The sequence below is a fragment of the Salmo salar genome, chromosome 15 (genome assembly GCF_965601325.2).
Source record: "Salmo salar chromosome 15, fSalSal1, whole genome shotgun sequence".
NCBI classification, from domain to species: domain Eukaryota; kingdom Metazoa; phylum Chordata; class Actinopteri; order Salmoniformes; family Salmonidae; genus Salmo; species Salmo salar.
In genome coordinates, this window is record NC_138305.1 from 38,480,678 (window position 1) to 38,506,276 (window position 25,599).

Below are 25,599 nucleotides of genomic sequence, written 5' to 3' on the forward strand. Positions count from 1 at the left end.
CCCTCACCAGCCCTCACCAGCCCACACCATCCCACACCAACCCTCACCAGCCCTCAGCAGCCCACACCAGCCCTCACCAGCCCACACCAGCCCTCACCAGCCCATACCAGCCCACACCAGCCCACACCAGCCCACACCAGCCCACAGCAGCCCACAGCAGCCCACAGCAACCCACACCAGCCCACACCAGCCCACACCAGCCCTCCCCAGCCCACACCAGCCCACAGCAACCCACAGCAGCCCACACCAGCCCTCACCAGCCCACACCAGCCAACACCAGCCCACACCAGCCCTCAACAGCCCACACCAGCCCACACCAGCCCAGAGCAGAGGAATATTGAAGTTCCCCAGCAGCTCTACTTTCTCTCAGTGTTCTAGGCATTTAAACTGAACTGAATACTGTAACTCTACGAGCCTACCTGCTTGACTGGTGGCGACGCTGACTGCGGCAAACAGCCTCTGGGTGCGGCTGAGGTCAGATACCCCGTTGACGGCCTCCACCTCAAAGGTGTAGTTGGCGTGGGCCAGTAGGTCCACCACGTTTACGTAGGTGTCCACTAATTCCGCCTGCTGGGGGGAGTATCCCACATTCCCCCCGCATGGCACGCACTCCTCGGGCTCCCAGCTGCAGCGCCGGCACATAATCCTGTAGGTGACATCGTTGCGACCGCCCATGTCGGCCGGCGGGCTCCACTCCAGGCTGACGGTGGTCTGGTTGATGTTGTAAACCAGGTTCTGTGGCGCCGAGGGAGGTCCTGTCAGGGCAGGAGGGAAGACAATGAGAGGAGGGAGAGGAGGAAAGGCGGGAGAGGATTTAATGAGGGAGAGGAGGGAGAGTTAAATAACAGAGTGCCAGGGAAGGAAAGTGACAGCCAACCATATGTGTGCACTGACTGGATCTGTGGTTCACCGTTCTGTTCTGTTCCCTCAGACTGAATGCCGCGGGACATGCCAGCTCTTAGCCTGACACACAATTATGACAGAACTCAGATCTAAAAACAAAAACTAGTGCAGGTCGGCAGAGGAAGTTAAATACAAGTAAGGTCAATGTAGACGAGGTGCTGAAATGGAAACAACCCATGGAGACCATTATACTGCAAAACGACTGCATTACTACCACTCTGATATGATGCTGTGTATGCTAAATATGAATGTTAATCGATAGCCACAGGTCGTGCGCCCAACGTCATTTGTTTTCTCCCATTTAAGGGGTGTTTTCATTGTTTATCAGCAACAATTATGCCTTATTAATGTCTTAAGCATTCGACATTGTAATGTCAAGTGTGCAACAGTATTTCCTTTTGAGTGTGATTATCCTGTTATAGAGATTTGACCTATTTAAAGGTGTGAATGGCTCATGCCAGGCCAAGGTAGGCCCTTTTTGGATGCCCGTTCTCGTCATTCAATGGTCATGCATCCACAATTCACAAATCAATGTTTACATTAAAACATGGAATAGGCCTATATGAAAAATGTAAGATTTGTAGGAATATCCCATTTTGAAATGATTGAGATGTCATTACATTGTACAATTATTAATCCTGAACGGAGGTTCAAAGGGAGGCATAAAGTGGCATTATTAGCTCTCCCTCAGTCCTCCCCAAAATAGAATTATCCCATGGTGAGACAAAGGGTTTCCTTTCCAATGAATTGCAGAGACAAGACACTAAACATATACGTTTGAGAAAAATAGGCAGACAGACAAGTCTGACTCACCCCAGAATTTACAAGTGAGATTAAATCTCACAATAGCCTCACAACAGCCTATAGAATAACAATCAGTTCCACAAAGTCTCCAAACTGCACTACACAAACCATTGCCCTCTGAACAGGGGGTGTAATGGCAAAAAATGACATTCCTCTCATAAAAACAATGATTTACAAATTGCTGCTTTTATCATTCAAATTCCAGCCCTTGTTTTTATGACCCAGATGTTTACATACTGTACACTTGAAATTGAGTGCTAGTTTTATAGCCCCCTTAATGCACCATACAGATGTAGGATCTTAATCATACACAGTTTGCTACAACAGGAAAATAATCCTGCAGCAACAGGAAATGTGGATTATAATTAATGGACATTTTTTGTAGGGGTTGACACATTTTCCATTAGGGAAAATAAAGTCTGACAATTGAAAGTGGAAATTAGAAACTTTAGAAGCCTTTTTTAACTTTGAATACCTACATCTGTAGATTATGATTTGTAATCTTTGTTCATGAGCATTTTTAAAAGCATCTTTAATTTTCCCTCTAAAATTCTAAATGACCATTTTCATCCGAATTGTTCCTCTAGTGAACCCTCGAAAGGAGCTTCTCAACACATTTAATTAGACAGAAGTATTTACAAATAGGTAATAGGTATGCTTAGAGCGAAAACTACAATCGTCTGAGTCAAAAATATTTGTTATTTGACTGCGTGAGGTGAGACTCGGCGCTCTGGAGATGAAAGAGACACCTGTGGCAGGTGAAGAGGAGTGGCGGCGTGACTCAAGCGAGCACCAAGGCACGACTTCAGCACTGTCGCCGACACTCAACCTGCGTCCTTAAGAATCTTCAGGGACAATGAGCGAGAGTCACTCGCACACACGCACACACACACGCACACACACACACACACACACACACACACACACACACACACACACACACACACACACACACACACACACACACACACACACACACACACACACACACACACACACACACACACACACACACATCTCTGGGGTCTGTTTGTACTGCATTACAACAGTCACGGTTAACAACAGATAATAGCTAGTTTTACTCAGCCACTCTCATTGGGTCTCAAGTGACAAAGACCAGGGCAGTGATTTCAGAGATAACAGCTGGAGGAGGATATTGAAATAGAATTTGAGTGGCCTGTGTTTTGGTCTTGGTCTTGTTTTTGCAGACATGCAATACAGTGCAAGCTTCCCCTCTTTGTCCTTGGCTAGACATAGTGCTTCCTGTTCACTGGGTTGGCTTGGTTCCCTGCCTCGACACTGTCCTCTCCAAGCCTCTGTTGGGCGAGGTGACACTGTCCTCCCCCCGCCTCACCTGCAGCTCGGAGGCGCGACACATCCTGAGAGTCCGCCGTCTGTCTGCTGATCCTGGTAGCTCAAGGGCTTGCTGCTCTCGCCTCTCTGTCTTGCTCTCTTTTTCTGTCCCTCTTTCCTCTGCTCTCTCTATCTCTTTATGTTTCCCTCTCTCACTCCCTCATCCCAGTGAAGTTTCCTTTCCCTCTCTCACCCCCTCCTACCAGTGAAGTTTCATTTCCCTCTTTCACCCCCTCCTCCAGGTGAAGTTTCATCCCCTCTTTCACCCCTCATCCCAGTGAAGTTTCCTTTCCCTCTCTCACCCCCTCCTACCAGTGAAGTTTCATTTCCCTCTTTCACCCCCTCCTCCAGGTGAAGTTTCATCCCCTCTTTCACCCCCTCCTCCCGGTGAAGTTTCATTTCCCTCTTTCACCCCCTCCTCCAGGTGAAGTTTCATCCCCTCTTTCACCCCCTCCTCCAGGTGAAGTTTCATTTCCCTCTTTCACCCCCTCCTCCCGGTGAAGTTTCATTTCCCTCTCTCACCCCTCCTCCAGGTGAAGTTTCATTTCCCTCTTTCACCCCCTCCTCCAGGTGAAGTTTCATTTCCCTCTCTCACCCCCTCCTCCCGGTGAAGTTTCATTTCCCTCTCTCACCCCTCCTCCAGGTGAAGTTTCATTTCCCTCTTTCACCCCCTCCTCCAGGTGAAGTTTCATTTCCCTCGTTCACCCCCTCCTCCAGGTGAAGTTTCATTTCCCTCTCTCACCCCCTCCTCCCGGTGAAGTTTCATTTCCCCCTCTCACCCCCTCCTCCAGGTGAAGTTTCATTTCCCTCTTTCACCCCCTCCTCCAGGTGAAGTTTCATTTCCCTCTCTCACCCCCTCCTCCCGGTGAAGTTTCATTTCCCTCTCTCACCCCTCCTCCCGGTGAAGTTTCCTTTCCCTCTCTCACCCCCTCCTCCAGGTGAAGTTTCCTTTCCCTCTCTCACCCCTCCTCCAGGTGAAGTTTCCTTTCCCTCTCTCACCCCCTCCTCCAGGTGAAGTTTCATTTCCCTCTCTCACCCCCTCCTCCCGGTGAAGTTTCCTTTCCCTCTCTCACCCCTCCTCCCGGTGAAGTTTCCTTTCCCTCTCTCACCCCCTCCTCCAGGTGAAGTTTCCTTTCCCTCTCTCACCCCCTCCTCCCGGTGAAGTTTCCTTTCCCTCTCTCACCCCCTCCTCCCGGTGAAGTTTCCTTTCCCTCTCTCACCCCCTCCTCCCGGTGAAGTTTCCTTTCCCTCTCTCACCCCCTCCTCCAGGTGAAGTTTCATTTCCCTCTCTCACCCCCTCCTCCCGGTGAAGTTTCATTTCCCTCTCTCACCCCTCCTCCCGGTGAAGTTTCCTTTCCCTCTCTCACCCCCTCCTCCAGGTGAAGTTTCCTTTCCCTCTCTCACCCCTCCTCCAGGTGAAGTTTCCTTTCCCTCTCTCACCCCCTCCTCCAGGTGAAGTTTCATTTCCCTCTCTCACCCCCTCCTCCCGGTGAAGTTTCCTTTCCCTCTCTCACCCCTCCTCCCGGTGAAGTTTCCTTTCCCTCTCTCACCCCCTCCTCCAGGTGAAGTTTCCTTTCCCTCTCTCACCCCCTCCTCCCGGTGAAGTTTCCTTTCCCTCTCTCACCCCCTCCTCCCGGTGAAGTTTCCTTTCCCTCTCTCACCCCCTCCTCCCGGTGAAGTTTCCTTTCCCTCTCTCACCCCCTCCTCCCGGTGAAGTTTCCTTTCCCTCTCTCACCCCCTCCTCCCGGTGAAGTTTCATTTCACGGATTAGCCTTCCATAGCCCTCACAGTCTGAGATGTCTCAGTCACATGCTATCTTCTTCCTTCCAACGCGGCATTGTGTTGTGTACGTGTGTGTGTGCGCATATGTGTGTGTCAGCACGCACGTACGTGTGTGTGTGTGCGTGCGTGTGAGTGTGTGCATGTGTGTCCTGCCACCTCCTTCTCATAGCGTAATACAGCTATTTCTCCAGAGACAGGGTGAAGCTGTGATATTGCTGATGAATAACCGCCTCTGACAGCACGTTCTCACTCCCCCAATGTGTCAACAGAATCTAATGGACGTTTCTCAACTGAATTAAATTGCATAAATCAAGATGGCTGACTATTTTGGTTAATAGCAGTTAGTTGATAATTAGGTCATCTTCCTGAGCCTGTCGCTGGTCTGTTTAGAGTTGAGTTAGTCAGAGGGCTTAGGAGAAAAGAATCCTGTGCTTATCTGGTGTGAGAGAAAGCTGCGCTGGGAGAGAGAAGTGCTCCAGGCTGTCTCAGCCCTCCACTGCTCTACAGATGTACAATCTTAATTTGATCACCCTGTTGCAGGAGAACTTTCCTGAAATGCAGGAAATGTAAAACTTTGGAGTTTAAAAAGACTTCTGAAGGTTGTAATTTCCATTTAGAAATGTCAGACTTGATTTTACCTTAAATAAAATGTATCAACCCCTACAAAAAGTATAATCTACATAATAATGAACATTTCCTGTTGCTGCAAAATTATTTTCCTGCTTTAGCAAACTGGCTCAAATTAAAATCCTACATCTGTATTAGCTCACTAATTGGAGGGATGGAAGGAGAAAGGGGAGGCTGGTATTCAAATCAGCCAAGCACTAATCCTTAATCTACAAACACGTGTCATGACCTTTGACCTGGGTGATTAAAACTTGGCTGAGTGAAGCCATGCGGAAGAGAGGGAGGCTGTGATAGGAGGAGAGGAGTGGGGCTCTTACATTTCACTGGCACCCAACCATCCCCTAGCAACTACAGACAGGAATCAGGATGGATTCTGTTTCTTTCTCTCTGTTTCTCTCTGTTTCTCTCACTCCCTTTCCCTCTGTGATATGTCAACTTGTTGAGGTGGCAAATTTGAGTGGGACGGGGGGCAAGAGGAGCTGGAGGGAAGGAAGGGGGAGAGGGGGGAGAGGGGCTGGAGGGGAGGACGGGGGAGATGGCTGATCACAACTGCCCTTTTCAGATGCTACTACCACCAGCACTATTCACAGCTGTCACATGATTGATGCCCACTCCCCAACCAGTCAACAGCTTCAAGTCTTTTTCCCCAGCTTCTGCTTGGAAAATTGTTCCCAGTCTTCCTGCAGTGTCACCCCCATACAGTTCTCATTATCTCTTGGCTTTGCATAAAAATGGAGTGAACAAATAATGTAAAAAGATTATCATACAATGTTTTTTTCCCTTCTCTCCCAACATGCAATATTTGCAACAATTATAACGCAAAATATATTGTTTGACTAGTGTCCTAATTTTTTTTCTGCCTGGCTTTTTGCCTCTTGCAGTGAATTACCTCCCATCATGTTGCATCTTTATATTCCCCTTCGTCCAATCTTCATCTTAGATGTCTAATCCATCTGCTGCAGAGATCTATCTGTTTGTGCAGAGCCTAACATAAGGGAGGTTTACAAGCGCCCATTTCAAAATATGTCAATCAAGCTGTTTGCTCAAGCAATGTAAATTCGCTTTCGTTTACTATTGTACCCCAGACCATACAAGACCCCACAAAGAAAATGTCCACGAACATTGATGTGGTCACAATAACTTCATCCAGCAATAATTTACATATGCAGCTATAAAAGCATTGTTAACCTTCTCTATTGGTTGAATGGGAAGAATTAAACTTTACTTAATATTGGTCATTTTGAATACAATGAACATTTTTCTATGTTGTATAAACCTATACATAGTGAATCTGTGAAATAGAGAGCTCAATCTCCTGTTTCTTCCTAAGTGATTCTTCACAGCAGAACAGGCAGAGGGCATCGAAAAATAACAAACCAAATGTGTTCTGCTCTTGGTCAATGTAAGAGGGAATTGCGGAGCAGTAAAGTGAGTATTTTCATCTTCAGACATAAAAGCCACGGGACGGCCCTGGTGGAGAGTGGTTACCGTGGAAATATGGGCTTTTTTTCTACCAGTTTTTGATTGGAGAAGGTAAGGGGTGGGAAGGGGTAGGTACCAGGTAACAATTAAGTCAAATTGCATACAGTGTGTCCTGTCCTTGTTTCAAGTCAATTACTGTATTAAGACTGGCCAGAACAAACACGGGAAGAGCTCAACACACACACAGAGAGAGAGACCATCCTGATTCCTGCCTGTAGTTGCTAGGGAATGGTTGGGGGGAAGTGAAATGTGTGTGAGAGAGAGAGAGAGAGAGAGAGAGAGAGAGAGAGAGAGAGAGAGAGAGAGAGACGCTGGAATAACGCACTAATGATAAATCAGCCTGTCAGACTTAAGGAAGAAGTCCACTTTTCCACCTCACCTTATTAGCCCAGTCTTGTACCACTCTGCCCACGCTACTGTTCCTTTAAATGAAGACTAATTTCATTGTCCCCCTATCTCTCCCCGTTCTCTATCTCTCTCTCTCTCTCTCTCACGCTCCCTCTCCCTCTTCCTCCTCCTCTCCCTCTACATCTACCACTCTTTCTCTATCTGTCCCCCTCTTCTCCCTCTCTCTCTCAATCTCTGTGTAGACTGTCATTGGTTTGAGGGGGAGCCTTGTAAAAACACCCCTTGGCTCTCCTGAATCAACCTGTTTGGGAGCAACAGGAGTGGATTTGGGAGCAAATGAGCCCCGCCCTGTAAAATGAATCCCCTGGCCTGTGTAAACAAGTCATCAATGCTTGTCACATAATTGCACCATTGGCCAGGACAAATGGAGACACAGGGTGCTGCCAGGGCTGCTGCTGCTGACTGTAATTGCAATCTTTTAGACGGGAAATGGCAAATTAGCTACCAGCTAGGGGGGGGGGGGGGGGGGGGGGGGGCAGACACCCAGGCCCAGGCCCATGAACATCATTCTAAAGACATATTGGGAAGCATAAGCAGGGCTCTGGTATGGACTCTGGAGTGGGTTTTCACCAGACTTCTTCAGATTGAACATTCTCAGGGTGGGCAGTAGGGATCTGGAAGGGGTGCAAGATTGTTTGTACATGTGCGAGGATGTGTTAATGGGGGCATAAATGCAGACTCTACCTCAGGTTCTTCCTTCATTTACTTAGCAACACTCCAGTACTTACTTGTGCAGGCCACAGAGGGTGGGTCTGAGTGCGCCCGGTAGTAGCCGTCCTCACAGTCGCAGCGCCACAAGCCCTCCCGGTCATTGTAGCTGTGTGCTGGGCAGCGCGAACACTGCAGGTCCTGGGACGAGGACTTGTAGAACCCACGGCCACATGCTATAACCAGGAGAAGAAGGGAAGGGAGTGGGGGGAGAGAGAGAGAGAGAAAATACTTTAGTTCACACTTGAATTCCCATAAAAGAGAAAGGGCATGATGGAACAGAGCATTACGCTTGTGCTCACATCACAGAACAGCTGGTGTTTGGATCAACCTGCCCCTCTGGCTTCATCAACAAGCTTAACAAACCCTACTTAAAAACACATCACAAATATCACCATGGCAAAGCCTGCACTGCATGGGTGAAAATCACTGCTTATTAACCAGAGGAAAAATCTGGCTATATTTGGTCAATTTTTTATCATTTAGTCACTTGAAGTTCCTCTGTCCAAATCACTAAGGACTTAAAATGGTCCAATCACACACACACAGTCGTGAAGAAGGGGTGACATCGCTTCTTCCCCTTCAGGAGGTTGAAAAGGTTTGGCATGGGCCCTCAAATCCTCAAAACGTTCTACAGCTGCACCATTGAGAGCATCTTGACTGGCGGGATAACTGCACACACACACACACACACACACACACACGCACGCACGCACACGCACACGCACACACACTAACATACAATAATTATTTACTCTGCTGCTACTCTGTTTATCATATATCCTGATGCCTAGTCACCTTACCCCTATACATGTCTACCTCCATCACTCCAGTATCCCTGCACATTGTAAATAGGGTGTTGGAACTGACCCTGTATATAGCTTCTTACTTTATCGTGTTCTTCTTATTGTCATTTCTTGTGTGTTTTTGTTCTACCTTGTTATTTTTAGTATTACATTGTTATTGATTACTGCATTGTTGGGTTTAGAACTAGAAAAAAATCATTTTACAGTGCTTGTTCACCTGACATAAAAAAACTTGAAACTTTAAATAAATAAGGGTTTTTTGCTAATCAAAGCCCAGTCTGAGAGAGAATGTTGTCCTACAGTGCTCCGTGGGGTGCTACCATAGAACACAGACAAGGTTGTATAAATCCTAAATGGATTATTTCAATGTTTCACCTTCAAAAGAAAGAGGTGAGATGAATAGGCTTGTCCACCAGGGATAGGAGACAGTGAATAATTCACTATCGTTCACATGGTTGTTTGTGTGGGTCCTTTTACATGTCTCAATGACAATTCATTAATTCAGCCGCTGATTCAATCTATCCACATGAGCATCTTGAATTATCACAGATCATTGTTTTATGCAATGGGCCACAAACTAAATCGTGTAGGGGACAAAAAAGGGCATATTTCCTGACAAAATCCAGCTATAATAACCGTTTTTTAGCAAAGAAACAATTCCAGTATAATAAATAAAACGATTCATACAGAGGGCTTTGTGAATCACATTATCCAAATTCACTTTTAAGCATTACAGGCTGACTACACAGCTCGCGTCACGTGCGCGAGAGCTGCAAAATAAATTTAGACATACATGTTATTCAATTATTGCATCCACACTACTCGCGCGCAGTGTGCCAAGGGCTAAAATAGCCAAGGGCTAAAATAGAAGTCAGTTCTATTTCTGACGCAGATCTCGCTGCAAGTCCTGCCTCTCAAATCTCCTCATTGGTTTATAGAAGCAGCTACCCATGTGCCATCTCCTCATTGGTTATACCCGCGTGGATGACTGAAAGACGAACGAGGTCAGTGCCGGTAATGCACCTAATTTATGAAAGTTGCCAATCACAATATAAAGTCAAGAGAAGAAATAGCCTGGAAGGAGGAGAGATGACTAGAAACGATTCGGTTGACCGTTTTATGTGTGGATGAACTGGCGGAGTAGAGGACCTTACACAGGTAAAATAACAACTCAATGTTTATATCCCATAACAAATTAGCTAGCAACAGCAAGATAGCTAAATAGGACAAATTAGCTAGCAAGTGCAAGCTAGCTAGCTAAATTGCCATAAATGTTTAATGCTTTTCGACCTATTCCCAAATTAATATAATTGGTTGAGTTTGTTTTGATATTTTAACCTGCGGTCGTGATCGTGTTTGGTGTGGGGGGACAAAATACATTTATGCACGATGGCACACGCGCGCAGCCAGTTTGGGTTCCATGTTAGTGAATAGGGAAATTCTGGGTTTGGCTTTTTTTGTCTCAACACTTTAAGTCTGCTAATCCACGGTGACCTACTGTTGGTGTAAAATCCTTTGCTAAGCCTTCTGGCCACATGATTTCTGTTCCAATCTACAAGGAGTCTATACGCCTGTAAATAGCTCTGTATACAAACTAGCAAATTATATAAAAAATATAAAAAATTCAATTTTTCATGAGCTGCTGGGGAAATGGGCAAAGGTTTTCATGCCGATGTTTCCCGTTTCAGATCACCGTTGCACTCTTTTTTCAAGTGTTCAAAATCTTTGGCCGTACTTCTGTGACAGATCTAAAATAGAGAGGATAAGGGAACACAGGTTTCCTCATTCTAACACCGCCTCAGCGCGTGGAGGAGAGCGAGGGATGGGGTATCCCCATTTCAGCAACATAAAAGCCCTGTCACTCTCTATTTATCTCACCAGCCTCGTGAAACAAGACATTTTTCGTAGAGAGGGTGGGAAAATACATGATTTTAGCTCTAACATTACTTTAGCTGAGATAGTAATTGAAAACAGGGTTTTAAGGCTGTGAGAGAGGTGCCTTTGGTTGGAGTTGTGTGCTGCCTGCCGAAACATATTAATCATACATATTCTAATTTACCAATCTACCATAACATTAGACTTTAAGTGCAAACAATGTACCTGCGCAAAGACACACACATAACGCGCTATACCGTTCTCTGATAAGACTATGTAAATATTCACGTTGGCCCGTGTCTGTGATCACACAGAGCAGTCCATTTGAGGCAAGTTAAAGATTGGCCAACGGTGCTGTTTGAAAGGCTGCTTTCTCCTCTCTTCTCTCACCACGCATGGCTGTTTAAACACTCTGATAAGCCAGTGTGTCTGTTTACCTTTAGGTTTGAGTAGTGGTGCTCTGCTAAGTGGCCAGCAGTGTGGAGGGGAGGCCCAGCTGAGCCCAGGGCTGCCTGGCTACCAGGGTCCCAGGCTGAGCCTCCACGTCGCTAGCTAGCAGGCCCAGATTAGTGCTATCTCAGCCACTGGAACCACAGGGCTTTGAAAAGTAAATAGTACTCCAAGTTAAAGTTTCCATGAAAAAACACTTTATTTTCCTTGTTTTGTCATCAGGGCCCCTGTGTTTATCAACGTGTCTGACCGGCTTTGGCATCCGGAAATGTTTACAGAAGCAACAAGGCGGCAAATTAGGGCCTCAAATCCAACAGCTGTGTGACATGGGTAACCATTTTCTGGGCTCGCCCTGGCTCTCCCTCTCCAGGACTCTCTCACAGTGCACTGAGTGACATGCACAAACACAGCCATCCCAGAGCCTACATTCCAGGCCCAGCAGCACAGACGCGTTTGGCCAGTCCCTGTTCCTGGCATCATCAGCTGAAAACACACTCTTTAACGCAGATGTTGAAGCATTAGGTAAAAGAGGGTGATAGTTTTTTCCCCCTCATTTTTCCCTTGCAGCATCACATTTCTTTGGGAAAAAAAACACGTCACTGTATAATTACCCTGGGTTTAATCTCTAGTGCTTGTCTGTAATATCAGGACAAACCCGGCCCGCCTCTCATACAGTATTTGAGAACTTCACTGACAGAAGTGTCACACTGACAGGGAAACACATTAGAACACCGTACACGTCCATCTCCTGACTCACAATAATCCATTGCGTTTTACATTGACGCCGAATCCGACAGACAAACTCATACATGGGGGAAAAAAGTACACAGAGACTACTTGAAAATGTCTGTTTTTGTGACACCCGCCCTATGCTACCACTCAGATAAAGGCTAGGTTAACAGGCTGTGCTTGTTGACACAGACGGTGGATTAAAAAACATGGAGCAGGAGCTGGGACAGACAACACAGGCCTTATTTACACTACACTGCGAAATTAGCCGGTCTTTAGAGAACAGGGCTGAGGTTGAAAATACAAGTCTGACATTCCACCAGGCTCCTTAGCGAGGGGCAACAGACAGCATCTGTAATTTACCTTACAGTGGTCAAACGCTTTCATTCAGCGATAGGGAGAAAAAACTGTCTGCAGTCAGCATTTTCGACACTGTACTGACAGAACAAGAAAGGCCTCACTCTGGGGCTAGGAGCACAGTTAGGGAGGAATATGTCCTGACTGACTCCCTATACTGAGGACATCTCAATCACTCTCCACATCACTCTCCACATTGTGGGGCCACGAGAGGATGAAACAACAAGGCCTTATCTCCAACAGACACACACTAAGAAATGAAATTCTCTCATTTTTCAAGATACTGCTTTGTCTGTTTTTCCTCCAAGCTCGGCTTTTTAACATTCTTCAATTCCATCCAGACGCTCTCTCTGTTTGGCAATTGAATGGCAATCTGGGTAAAGGACACAGAGGTAGAAAAAGGAATAAGGATGGATGAGATTCTCATCCTCTGTTGACATTTTGTGACAGGCTGACATATCGCTTCCTGTGGCCTTACCAGATGATAATTATTCCTAATGTCTTGGTGTGACGCAATGGCACTTGAGCTGTTTTTCCTTCGGTTAATCTTCCACTTAGATTGACAGATCGCATTTCATAAAGTGCCCATTGCCTTCTAGCTAGTTTTACCATTCCAGAAAAGCAAAGGTTTTACCTCACTTTTAGAGTCGGTGAAATAGGGAAACAACACTCTCCACTTCCCTAATAACCATAATATCTAAACAGGCTAGTTCTCCATATCAACTACTGAGGACAGAGGGGACTTCAGGGTTTTATCAGACTAGTTCTCCCTATCAACTACTGAGGACAGAGGGGACTTCAGGGTCTAAACAGGCTAGTTCTCCCTATCAACTACTGAGGACAGAGGGGACTTCAGGGTCTAAACAGGCTAGTTCTCCCTATCAACTACTGAGGACAGAGGGGACTTCAGGGTCTAAACAGGCTAGTTCTCCCTATCAACTACTGAGGACAGAGGGGACTTCAGGGTCCAAACAGGCTAGTTCTCCCTATCAACTACTGAGGACAGAGGGGACTTCAGGGTCTAAACAGGCTAGTTCTCCCTATCAACTACTGAGGACAGAGGGGACTTCAGGGTCTAAACAGGCTAGTTATCCCTATCAACTACTGAGGACAGAGGGGACTTCAGGGTCTAAACAGGCTAGTTCTCCCTATCAACTACTGAGGACAGAGGGGACTTCAGGGTCTAAACAGGCTAGTTCTCCCTATCAACTACTGAGGACAGAGGGGACTTCAGGGTTTTATCAGACTAGTTCTCCATATCAACTACTGAGGACAGAGGGGACTTCAGGGTCTAAACAGGCTAGTTCTCCCTATCAACTACTGAGGACAGAGGGGACTTCAGGGTCTAAACAGGCTAGTTCTCCATATCAACTACTGAGGACAGAGGGGACTTCAGGGTCTAAACAGGCTAGTTCTCCCTATCAACTACTGAGGACAGAGGGGACTTCAGGGTTTTATCAGACTAGTTATCCCTATCAACTACTGAGGACAGAGGGGACTTCAGGGTCCAAACAGGCTAGTTCTCCCTATCAACTACTGAGGACAGAGGGGACTTCAGGGTCTAAACAGGCTAGTTCTCCCTATCAACTACTGAGGACAGAGGGGACTTCAGGGTCTAAACAGGCTAGTTCTCCCTATCAACTACTGAGGACAGAGGGGACTTCAGGGTTTTATCAGACTAGTTCTCCCTATCAACTACTGAGGACAGAGGGGACTTCAGGGTCTAAACAGGCTAGTTCTCCCTATCAACTACTGAGGACAGAGGGGACTTCAGGGTTTTATCAGACTAGTTCTCCCTATCAACTACTGAGGACAGAGGGGACTTCAGGGTCCAAACAGGCTAGTTCTCCCTATCAACTACTGAGGACAGAGGGGACTTCAGGGTCCAAACAGGCTAGTTCTCCCTATCAACTACTGAGGACAGAGGGGACTTCAGGGTCTAAACAGGCTAGGAGTAATATAGAGTTTCACAACATCTGTCTCCTTGTATTAGGGTAGCTCTTCACAGGGCCAGGCGAGGCTCCTAGTAGTACCAGTAATCCTGCCTAGTCTGAGAGTGGGGTGGTGGTGGTAGTAGTGGTTGTGGTGGTGGTGAGTGTGGTGGTGGTGGTGGTGGTGGCAATGGTGGTGAGTGTGGTGAGTGTGGTAGTGGAAGTGGTAGTAGTGGTGATGGTGGTGGTGGTGGAAGTGGTAGTAGTGGTGATCGTGGTGATGATGGTGGTGGTGGTGGTGGTAGTGGTGGTGAGTGTGTTGATTGTGGTGGTGTTGGTGGTGGTGAGTGTGGTGGTGATGGTGGTGTGTGGTGGTGGTGATGGTGGTGATGGTGTTGGTGGTGGTGGTGGTGGTGGTGGTGAGTGTGGTGGTGGTCATGGTGGTGGTGGTGGTGGTGATCGTGGTGATGATGGTGGTGGTGGTGGTGGTGGTAGTGGTGGTGAGTGTGTTGATTGTGGTGGTGTTGGTGGTGGTGAGTGTGGTGGTGATGGTGGTGTGTGGTGGTGGTGGTGGTGTGTGGTGGTGGTGGTGGTGGTAGTGGTGGTGGTGGTGGTAGTGGTGATGGTGGTTTTCGTGGTGGTGGTGAGTGTGGTGGTGGTGATGGTGAGTGTGTTGATGGTGGTGAGTGTGGTGGTGGTGGTGGTGTGTGGTGGTGGTGGTGGTGCTTCAGCTCTCCTGACCCTCAGTGAGATGGACTGGTGTGGGCTAGTCTGAGGGCCCTGACAGGGCCGGGCCTCCCCCTGGCCACCCTCTCATTAAGCCTGATTATGTGTTAAATCCGCCTGCGTGTCTGTCAGGATGGACGGAGAAAGAATGTGAGAGTTGGCAAGCCGGTGAATGGAGGCTGCAGAGACCCGGAGTGAGAGAGCAGCTTAGAGAGATAGCACGCCATTAGAGTGATAAAAGAGGCCTAGGGAGAGAGCTGCAGTCGACAGGACCAACAGCCAGGCCTACCGGGCTCTGCTCATTGATGTATGCCAGGTGAAGCAGGTCAAACACGATAAAGGAAACAGATTATTTTCTAATTTCAAAACGCCATTGCCTTTCCTTAAAAACAGTCTCTGTCGCCACCGCCACCACCGGCGCTACGATAGGGAAATGTCTTTACAAATATCAACTATAAACACAGGCCCCACAAAATATTGGAAGCTTGTCTAGGCCGGTTTTTATGAATCCATTTCCTCCGAGAGTCTTTTCCTTCTTCCTTGTTTTGCTTGTTCTGACCTCAGTGCTCTGTTGTCTGGCAACACAGCATAAACACATCTATCTCCTATTCACCCTGCGAGGTGTTGTTTCATCAACTCCATTATACTGCTAACTCAATGTTCATATTACCGGGGACATTCTTTGCCAGTAATTTAAAAACACCCTGCTTCTCAACGCTCACAGAGCCATGAAATTCTATTCCAGAATCATTGCTTTAGGTCAATGTCTGGGTTTTATTCTGAGGGCATAATATATAATTATGAACGTGACACTGTGTTGTTAGAGAGGGATGTCAATAGCCCTGGAGAAGCTGAGTTCTTCTACATACTGTGTGGCTCTGATTAGATGGGTGTTTTTGCCATGGCAGGTAGTGTGTTAGGACATCCATCAAGCTCTGTTTACTGACATGTTGTGTACTCTACACAGTTGTTGTTTTTACGCTAATGCCCTTTGGTTTTTCTTCAACAACCTCTCTTGTTTCCCATGGAGTAAATCTTGAGAGTAATTTCACAGCATCCGCCTAGCAACAGGTGTTTTTAGACTTCTCCACCTCTGTGAGAAAAAAAAAATATCTTGAGGTAGCGTACTGCACTTTTCTACTAAATCTCCCTCTTTTTTATCCATAAAGAAAGAAAAGAAAGAGAAACTAAGCTGAACAGTTGGGCTTTTGCCCCGAGACATGTTAATCTCCCACCTTTGAAAGGCGAGGCGCCTACCCAGCTCCTGGAAACAGTGGCACAACACACAAAGGAGAGGAGGGAGAGAGATCTGAGACCCTGTTGGAACCCTCTTCACAGGGGACGGGGATAGAGTTTCAATGTCTAACCCCTTCCAAACAAGCTACTTTCAAACACCTACACCTCCTGTGGGCTTTTGAATGGAGGGGTGGAGATAGAAGGAGAGAAAAAACAAGGCTACAGTGAGCAAAAAAAACTAAACAAACTTTCAGATCAAGAGTTTTAGCTAGAAAGACCAGATTAAATGGCTGGAAAACCTAAAAACGATCATATTGTCACTAATTCTTCCCACATAGGCCCACACCACGCATAGCTTGAATGGCTGTGCCTGGCTTTGCGTGCACTCGGCACACCTAGACAACCCCTCCATTCATCGGTGCTACCTGTGCTTAAGGGGAGATAAGTAGCTTTACTATGAGAAACAAAGAGAAGATTAGCAATCCCTTACACTGTGTTGGATGGCACACTGCTTTGGCCTCCAAACAGCCAAACTCCTGAGGAAGTGTCTGGTTGGACGTACCGAGTTAAGATCAAAGCTAGCTAGCCTACTGATCAACTTCTAAAAGTCTAAAAAATCTATTCTGGCTACCAAAATATTATATATTATTTAAATCCAAACTTATTTGGGTTTTATAATTAGAAATATACACATAATTAGAAATGAAATATAACAGAAAAATTTAACTGATTTAACTTACATTAAGTAAAACAGCAGGATAATGTAACAGTCATGCAATTACTGTTGAATACATTATATTTCTGACATTCCCATTTTTGTTGGCTCCACTTAGTCGTCCCCAACACCAAAGGAAGAATCTTTAGCCTCACTTGTCATTTTTTGTGTCAAACCTAAAACCAAGGCATCTATATTAAAAACTAAGGCTTAGAAGAGAACAGATTGTATCGGGTGTGATGATAATTATGCCAATACATCCAATTCAATAATCAATATGTACAGTTGTTTTGGTAAATGTCACATTGATAACAAAAGTCACGATAAGTGTGAAAAAAACAATATTCACAACCAGTTCACAACAAGTTCACAAACTTTTCAAATCTGTTCCTAGTGCATTACAGCCTGCGCTACCGCATGTTGTCAGAAATTGAAATAAGCAACAATAAACCCCAGCACCTGTTTCCTCACTTAGCTATCACACTGATTTACTGCATGGGTCTGCAGGTGGAAAATGAAGGACGTTTTCACATTAAATCATTACAGAATTTATAGCGCTGGTTCCGCCTGAACAGAAACTGAACCTTGTGTCCGTACAAAAGTACACCCTCTTCCAGAGAGAGAGAGAGAGAGCGAGGTCTTCACTTTTTTAATTCATCATGCAGGGTAAGGGCTTTCCAAATGACTTTCCAGTGACATGGAAATGTCCCTGCCTAATCGCCTTTTGTTTAGTTCATTAAACTCGCATGGCGACGGGAGAAAAAAGTCTTAAGGGCAGCTAGCCCGGGCAGCTGGCTACCTTTAAATGGAGGATGTGGCTAGATGTAAGAGGATCTCTTATTGCTGAAAGACTTCTACACTGAAGAGAAAAGAAGAGACTGTGCTGCTCTCGGGATAAAAGCAGAGGGCCCAAAGGTCTACCCCGACCCAAAGCCCCCTGCAGCCACAACGAATCAACGCTTAAAATGTCCCCAGTCAGCAACCAAGCATTATCTCCAAATTGTGCCAATGCCCCACCCCCCTCTCCCCACTCCCCCCTTTCCCTCCTACCCCACCCCACTCCAATCCCCATGGACCCACTGCTGTGACAGAATGGACTGAAACACAGGAACAATTTCAAACCAGCCACTAGTCTCTCTACAGCGGTCCAGCCCCCGTGGCCTCCAGTTACACACAAAGGTGTCCGTTTGGCCTCAGATGGCCATGCTGATGTGCTGCTCCACAGAGAAACAGCCAGGTCAACTTAAGGAGGCAAAGAGAACATCAATCCAGATTTGACAACCAACTACACAATACATCTAAACCCAGCTCCTGTCCTGACAACCAACTACACACCACATCCAAACCCAGCTCCTGTCCTGACAACCAACTACACACCACATCTAAACCCAGATCCTGTCCTGACAACCAACTACACACCACATCTAAACCCAGCTCCTGTCCTGACAACCAACTACACACCACATCTAAACCCAGCTCCTGTCCTGACAACCAACTACACACCACATCTAAACCCAGCTCCTGTCCTGACAACCAACTACACACCACATCTAAACCCAGCTCCTGTCCTGACAACCAACTACACACCACATCTAAACCCAGCTCCTGTCCTGACAACCAAATACACACCACATCTAAACCCAGATCCTGTCCGTGGCTGCTCCAGTTCAAACAAATGCTAATCACGAGTTTATGGATTATAATAATCACGATAATTAGAACAAACATGCTTTTTTGCATCTGAATAAGTGGTACCACTGTGCTGCTTTGCTTACGTGAGCAGATCAAATTATTTGGAGTGGGGAAAAACAGACGGCTTGAGTCAAGAGAACATTGGCTGTTTTATTCATTTTTATACAACGAATTTGCTTAGATTTTTGATTTGGTAATAACCTAGCACAGAAACACACTCATTGCCTGCCTCACAATGTAGCTTGTATTCCTCTGTGCAGTGCCTTTGCTCTTCTTAATCCCTTGTTATGAGAAAAAGGCAGTTTCTTCTGCTTCTCATTAGTAGACTGAATCATAGTTTCTTCCTCAGAGAACTGGAAAGATCACAGATTGGTTTAAATTATAAATGTGGAGAGCTATAATAAACAGGGTAGTCATTTTAATGTTGGATACAATGTTTCTCCCTTTTAAATATACACCACCACTTCCGAATGAGAAATAAAAGAATAAAAATACAAGTTTCCCTGGATACAAGACTCCTAGCTGCACAACGCTGCCAGGCCTGACATTCTGCGGGAACTTTAACATGTGAAATGAAAAACAAATGCCTCATTTTCTAAACAAAACAGTTTCACAGGGCTCACTCATTTCCATTTCATTTAGGTATGGTAAATATTTGTTTCAAAGTCATATGCAAAAATAGAATATGCCCATATGTATTGATTCACATCCAGTGGTCGTTAACCATGCTTTTTTTTCAGTCCCCACAGTTTTCATTAAAAACACATACAGTATACAGTACAAAAATATTTGGGGATTTTAGTTTTGTGTCAAAAAAGACAGTAAAATCACCCGGAATTCAAAAAATAATAATAATAATTTAGAAAATCTGTTCTTAAGTATTCCCACTAATAAAAAATAAGGGACATTCGTGAACATGTCTCAATGTTATCAAGGTTATAAAAGTATTGTTATTTTCAAATAAAATCTATTTTTGGGCTGAGTCAATTTGCAGTGTACAAATTATAATTATGTTCCGGCCCCCCGAACATCCGCTCTGAAACAAATCGGCCCGCGGCTGAATCTAGTTGTCTTTACTCTAACATAATGCATATTGGGTTAGGGCTATATCAAATCAAAAGAAAACTCTATTATCTTTAACGTTTGTCTCTACTGTTTGTCATTCTTGCAGATATTATACCTAGAGATAAAAGTTGATAAATTGAGGGTTTAAAATCCAGACCTAAAAATATCCGGAATAAGTCTCCCTGAAACAGACAAAACATTGCTGCTCGCTGCCTGGTCATTGGTAATAGGTTTTTCTTTCACCTCGCTTGATAAGCTGCTGGAACTAAATCATGTATATATAAATATAAATCAGAGGACAGTAAAATATAATCCACTTAACGCTTGTGGGGACACACCAACTTGCCCAGAAGACACCATTAGATGAAATGTATTTAACCCCTTAGCTGAATACCTGTTAATCAAATGGGGCAAAACCACACATAATATTCCTATTAAGCACTCTTTGAGTCATGTTAGTTCAAAATGGAGGCTAACTAACTGACACACATTATTCATCTATAGATCTGTCACTAAATCAGAGCTGTCAGGCCAAATTAGAGACCAAAGTAGAATTTCATGAATAGACAGAAGCCTAGTAAACATTCTCCATTTTGATGGAAACAGAGGACAATAAGAAGAGATATGTGGGTAGACATTGTTGACCCTAAAAGAGAGACCTTTGCTATTTTGTGTCAGATGGCGTTATTTCCAAGGGGACACTGGGGTCTCTCATTGGCTATGCTTAAGGTCAGTGAATATTAACTTAATTTACACATGGCTGCAAACAAGGCCGGGCTGGACAATGGATGCCTGGCTTTTGTGCTTAGTAACGTGAGCGCCCTGGATGACAGGACACTGCCAAGACGGAAGATGGATGATCGCAGCAGTTGACCCTTGTTCATCAGAAGAGTCACCTCTCTGGCCCCCTCTCCCCGCACAACAATAGCCCCCTCCCCATGCCTCAGCAGCCCTCATCTCCACTTGCACTAACAGGTTCAGACACTTCCATCGATCCCCGGTTCCATACCTCTTGAGATTGCGGGCTTTACTTCCTTTGGCTATCTAAACTGTGGCACAGATGTCTTTTTTTGTAATTGCTCAACCACCATTCTGTTAGGAGGGATGCGATCGGACAGGGGAACACTATGTCAGATGACAACGTCTTGCCGTTTAGTGTCCCTGTGGCATGTGGGGGAAAGTGACTCGGCCCAGGGTCTTAGCACCTTACCGTGCGTCAGGGAGAAAGGCAGAGAGGGAGGGAGGGAGGGAGGGAGGGAGGGAGGGAGGCAGGGAGGGAAGGCTCTGTCTGTTGTCTCCTCTGGGAGCTTTGTAGACCAGTGGCTCTACACTTCAATCTTCCTTTAAGAGGAAAATCAATAACTTATTACATAAGCTCAACACTTTTTTTCCCCACTTACACCCCGAGCAGGCAGAGAGGGGACTTAAAAATGTGCTTAGAAGTGCTCTGTAGCATAAAAGCCTACCATTTCTTTCCCAGGCACATACTCTATTACGCTGTGACTATACATATGGGGTGTGTACGTATGTGAGGGTGTTTGTTTCTGTCGATATGTGTCTCTCCAGCTTCTAACAAAACAAAAATGTAAATCTCCATATCAAATATTAGTAATATCTAAGGCTTGGTGAACACTTTGTATAAGCCTACATACTATTTATTTGAACCCCCCCCCCCCCCCCCCCCCCGCCAAAACTAAACTAATTCATTTTGAGACTTGATGCTAGCTGTCAACCATGTTTGTGTTTCAAAGCAACAAATACAATGGCCCCACAGTCTATCACCGTGCTACCTGCCAGGTCAAACAAACAAAAACAGGAACAACCCTGAAGCTGTGGAAGAATGCAGCTTTTCACCAGAAGCTAGCCGACACGGGCGGTGACAAGACTAGCCACCATCCATCACCAAATTATTTCAATCTTGAGTGATTTCAATCCAGTTGTGTCTCCTGGGGATTCCGTGTGCACCACTATTTGAATAATTAAGCCCAGGAGCGGTTGTAAAGGACGGCCATTTGGAGCATTATTAAAATCACACCTTATCAATCAGGAGGAGCGTCAAGATGCATGAGGACCCCTGACTCCTGGCTTCATTTGAAATGCTAAGTAGTGGCCTTGCCTGGGCCTGGAGCTGGGTCTGCCTGGTGCCCCTCTCCCCTCCACACAGACAGACACACCTTGGCTTGTGTGGTCAACCGCATCACAGTAAGGTCCTTCCCTCAGGGGTCTCAGCCCATCAATCAGCCGTAGACTAACTCCTGTCTGAGTTCCTGACACACCAAGATGGATGGTGTCAGTGTCTGCAGGATGCTGTATCCTCTCATGAATTATCTTGTTAGCATGTAGCGATAGCGCTGGGATAAGGTTGTGTTTTTATCTGTTTACTTGAGAGACTAGGCCTCCCACACTGGAGAAAGAGTTGAACAGGTGAATAGTTCATCAGTTCTCAAGAGTTGGTTGCTTTAGGGTATAATTATGTGATGTGTTAAAATTGGACAACCTACATTCCTGGCAAAACAAAGACACCAATGTCTGTCCACAAGGGCCCTCTATTTCTCGTAACGAATCAGTGGCTACATTTCTGAATGGCCACTATTTTAACACCACACACTTCTATGCAAATAAACCCTGTGCACGTTGCAGGACACTTAAAATGTGCCCTTTTCAACACCCATAACACTGATTCTCCTAACATTGGGAGAGAGAGAAACACAGGTATTTATAGCGCTGCAGATGCCACAAAATAGTTAAAGAGAGACATAGACGGAGAGGGAGAGGAGTGAAAGACATGCAGTCCCTCTCCAGTGACGGTGATGAATGAGTGGATCACAACACGTTTTGGAGGAGGCCTCTGCATCTACAGAGGGGGGGCTCCTAGTCCTCGAATGACATGACTGACAGCTAAACTCACTTGCTCCTCCTGCAGCCTTCTGCTCATATTTCACAGATGGACATTTTACAATTGGAGGATACTGCAGATATTGAAAATAGGACAGTGAGCGGAATGTGTATCTATTTTCTATATAGAAAGTCACAGTATCGCAAGCAGGATGCTAAAAGAGAGGCCTGGGTGAAGACTGAGTAAACTCCAACACAAGTATTGTAGCTGTACTGAAGCTAAGGGGCAGTTACAAAGGACAAAACCCTCTTCCATTCTAGGCCCCATTGAAGTGGTGTTCAACCGATGGAAAACTGTTGGATTTTCCTCTTTCTCTAGGAGAAACCACTGAATGGGCGATTTAATATCACCAGATCTCTGCGAGAAGCTGCTGATTCTGCAGTAAGATGTTCATTTTATTTAGATGAACTATCCGTTAATACAATGGCCAGCCATGCCCCAATGGAAATAAATCTCTCATAAAGTTAACATGTTGAGAAAGGATTTGAATCCCTCATACACAGGTGAGTATGTTTTCCACCTCATTAAGGACAGTTTTAGCTGGCAGTTTTAGCTGGCACAGTAGTTGGACCAGTTAATTGCCACGAATGGGCAACAGTTCAGATCTAACAGGCCTGCTTTACAAGCAGAAGAGCAGGCTTCAGCTGGTACTTTTAGACAAAGCTTTTATGTAATATATGCTTCATTGTTTGCTCCAAAATAATATAAACGACTACACAAAAAAGGACTCCCCGGGTGTTGAACAAGCTCTAACCTCTAACCACATTTTAGAGCAACTTAACTCAAGAGGCAATTTTTGTTTGTTTTTGATAATATCACCTAAGTACACTTCACATGGTAGAGGGTATAGACCTAACTCTCTGGTGGAGGACTACGTGTTGTAGTATTGGCTTGAAAGTGGCCAGCCTGCCTGGACTTCTAGTTTGTCCTGAGACACATTTCCTTTAATTATTACTGGTCAGTACCCCTCATAAGCTGCTTAGAGGGACACTGCCCATTCCGTGAAAGAAAAAAAAGCTTGGCTGACAAGACAGAGCACTTAAACTCGGTGACTTAAGTAGTTCCCCTTTAATCCACAGTGATTTTTATCTTACAAGTCAGGTGGCCGCTGAAAATAATCCTTTGTGCAATTAGAGTGACATAAAGCATTTAATGCTAACTGCCGAGGCATGGTGCTAGGACCAAACAACACAAAATGCATATCCGCAGCGACTTTAATTGTGTTTCCTGTTAGGGCCCTTCATAAATATCTTGGGGCCTAAATGCCATAGTATGGCGGCTATTTGTTTTCTCTCTCTGTCAGGGTTGTTTGGAAGGGGCAGAGGGATACTGAGATTGGTTGGACATCCTCCAGACCTGTGTATTCTGCAAGTGATTGCCTTGGCCAGCAGCCAGCCAGAGAGGGAAGTGCTCTTACCGAGGAGCACTGAGCTAAACTGAAGTGCAAGTTATCATTTAATCCCAGTGTCAACAGAACCACGGCAATAAATTAAGAGCCTGCTAATCAAACAATTAACATGGATTCCAATTATTACACAGGATTTTCAGGCCTCCATACTTTATCCATCATTGATATGGCCCTCAAATCAGTTGCTTTCATTTTATTTGCCACCACAACTATTCAACATGGCCTAAATTGTCCTTTGCCTGTTTTGTATAATTAAAAACTCAAATACTCAACAGATTCTTTCTGTTGTTTAGGCATGGGTGACCCTGTGCAAAACGATAAATCAAAGGGAAAAACTATTCTAAACATTTACATTTGAATGAGGCACATTTTCTGCTTACCAATAAGTTTCCTATTTCCCCAAATTAATACAATGTTTAGGGCTGAGTAATATTTTTCTATATTGAAAATTGCAGTGTAGCAGAGGATGGAAAAAGTTATGCCACTAATGAAAACGGCGTATAGAGAGGATAGAGCAAGATGAATATAACTGCACTCACGTTCACATGCATCGCCCTTCTGATGAAATCCAGCTTTGCATATACATTTCCCTATAGGCACCAGCCATTCTCCCTCTGCGCTGCAGTGCATCTTGGGAGCATTATCGGCCTCCTCCTCGGCGTCACCGACACACATGCCCTCGACCTCGACCAGAGAGGAGAATTCTGATCCCGTAACAGTGTCTGGGAATGTGGCCAGGTTCTCAATGATGGACCAGCACTTCTTGTAATAAACATTGACAGAGACCAGAGCGATGCATGCCCCTACATCCTGGAAGGCCAGGTAAAACCCTCGTCTGGACAGCGGCCCAATGATGCGCACTTCTGTATTCAGCTTCATCTTCCTCTCTCCCAGGTCCCCCTGAGTGAAGCTCTCATCTGCTGCGATTGTATCAATTTTCACGTACTGGTTCTCTCGTATATTCCTGCCGACCTCCGAATCGGTTTCCTGGTAATACAAGTTGAATGTCTCCTTGCACGTGCCCACCACACCGGGTAGACTGTTACAATCCCTCAACGTGAACTTGAGTTCCACAAAAATCCTCTGGGCATCGCCCTTCTCTATCCAGCTAGTCCGAAGCCAGTTATTCTGATTGGGCTCCATGACCTGACAAACCTGGTATGTGCGAATGGGGGTGTAGTTTTCATCCAACCCGCTGATCTCTTCCCACTGAAAAGAACAGAGCACAAGTTTGGTCCATTTATATGGATTGGTTCTCAACAGCAACATACTTTTGCAAGGAAATCAAAACACAACAATGTAAATACTGGCTGGTTTTCTGTCCTACTGTGTTTTAACATATTAATAAAGGAGTGTACAAGGTGTAAAAACTAGTAATAAAGGCGGGTTAGCTAAATGAAATCACAAAAACATAGGGCATGAAAAGACCTCCATTATTGGAGCACTTTAAAAAATGTGGTCATCCATTTTGTTTTTACAGTATTTGGAAAGGAGTATGGAACTATTAAACAAAATCCATAAACCTCTGCACTGTTATTATGAAATCAGACCTAAAGAAAGATTAGAAAACAGAGATAAGCCTAAAGTTAGATATTCCTAATAGAGCAAATAAGTAAATCTGATAAGCATAAAAACAAATGGATCAA

General features: G+C 45.3%; 1 protein-coding gene across 2 annotated transcripts in view; it reads right to left on the reverse strand.

Annotated features, from left to right (window-relative positions):
- The window catches only part of LOC106571329 (ephrin type-A receptor 7), a 76,110-nt gene that overhangs the window by 47,641 nt on the left and 2,870 nt on the right, over positions 1–25,599 (reverse strand). For both annotated transcript variants that reach the window (XM_014144271.3, XM_014144270.3), the window contains exons 3-5: positions 24,493–25,162; positions 8,088–8,243; positions 420–755 (exon numbers count right to left, since the gene is read on the reverse strand). In XM_014144271.3, coding sequence (XP_013999746.1) covers positions 420–755; positions 8,088–8,243; positions 24,493–25,162 — 1,162 coding nt within the window. The remainder of the gene's footprint in view (positions 1–419; positions 756–8,087; positions 8,244–24,492; positions 25,163–25,599) is intronic.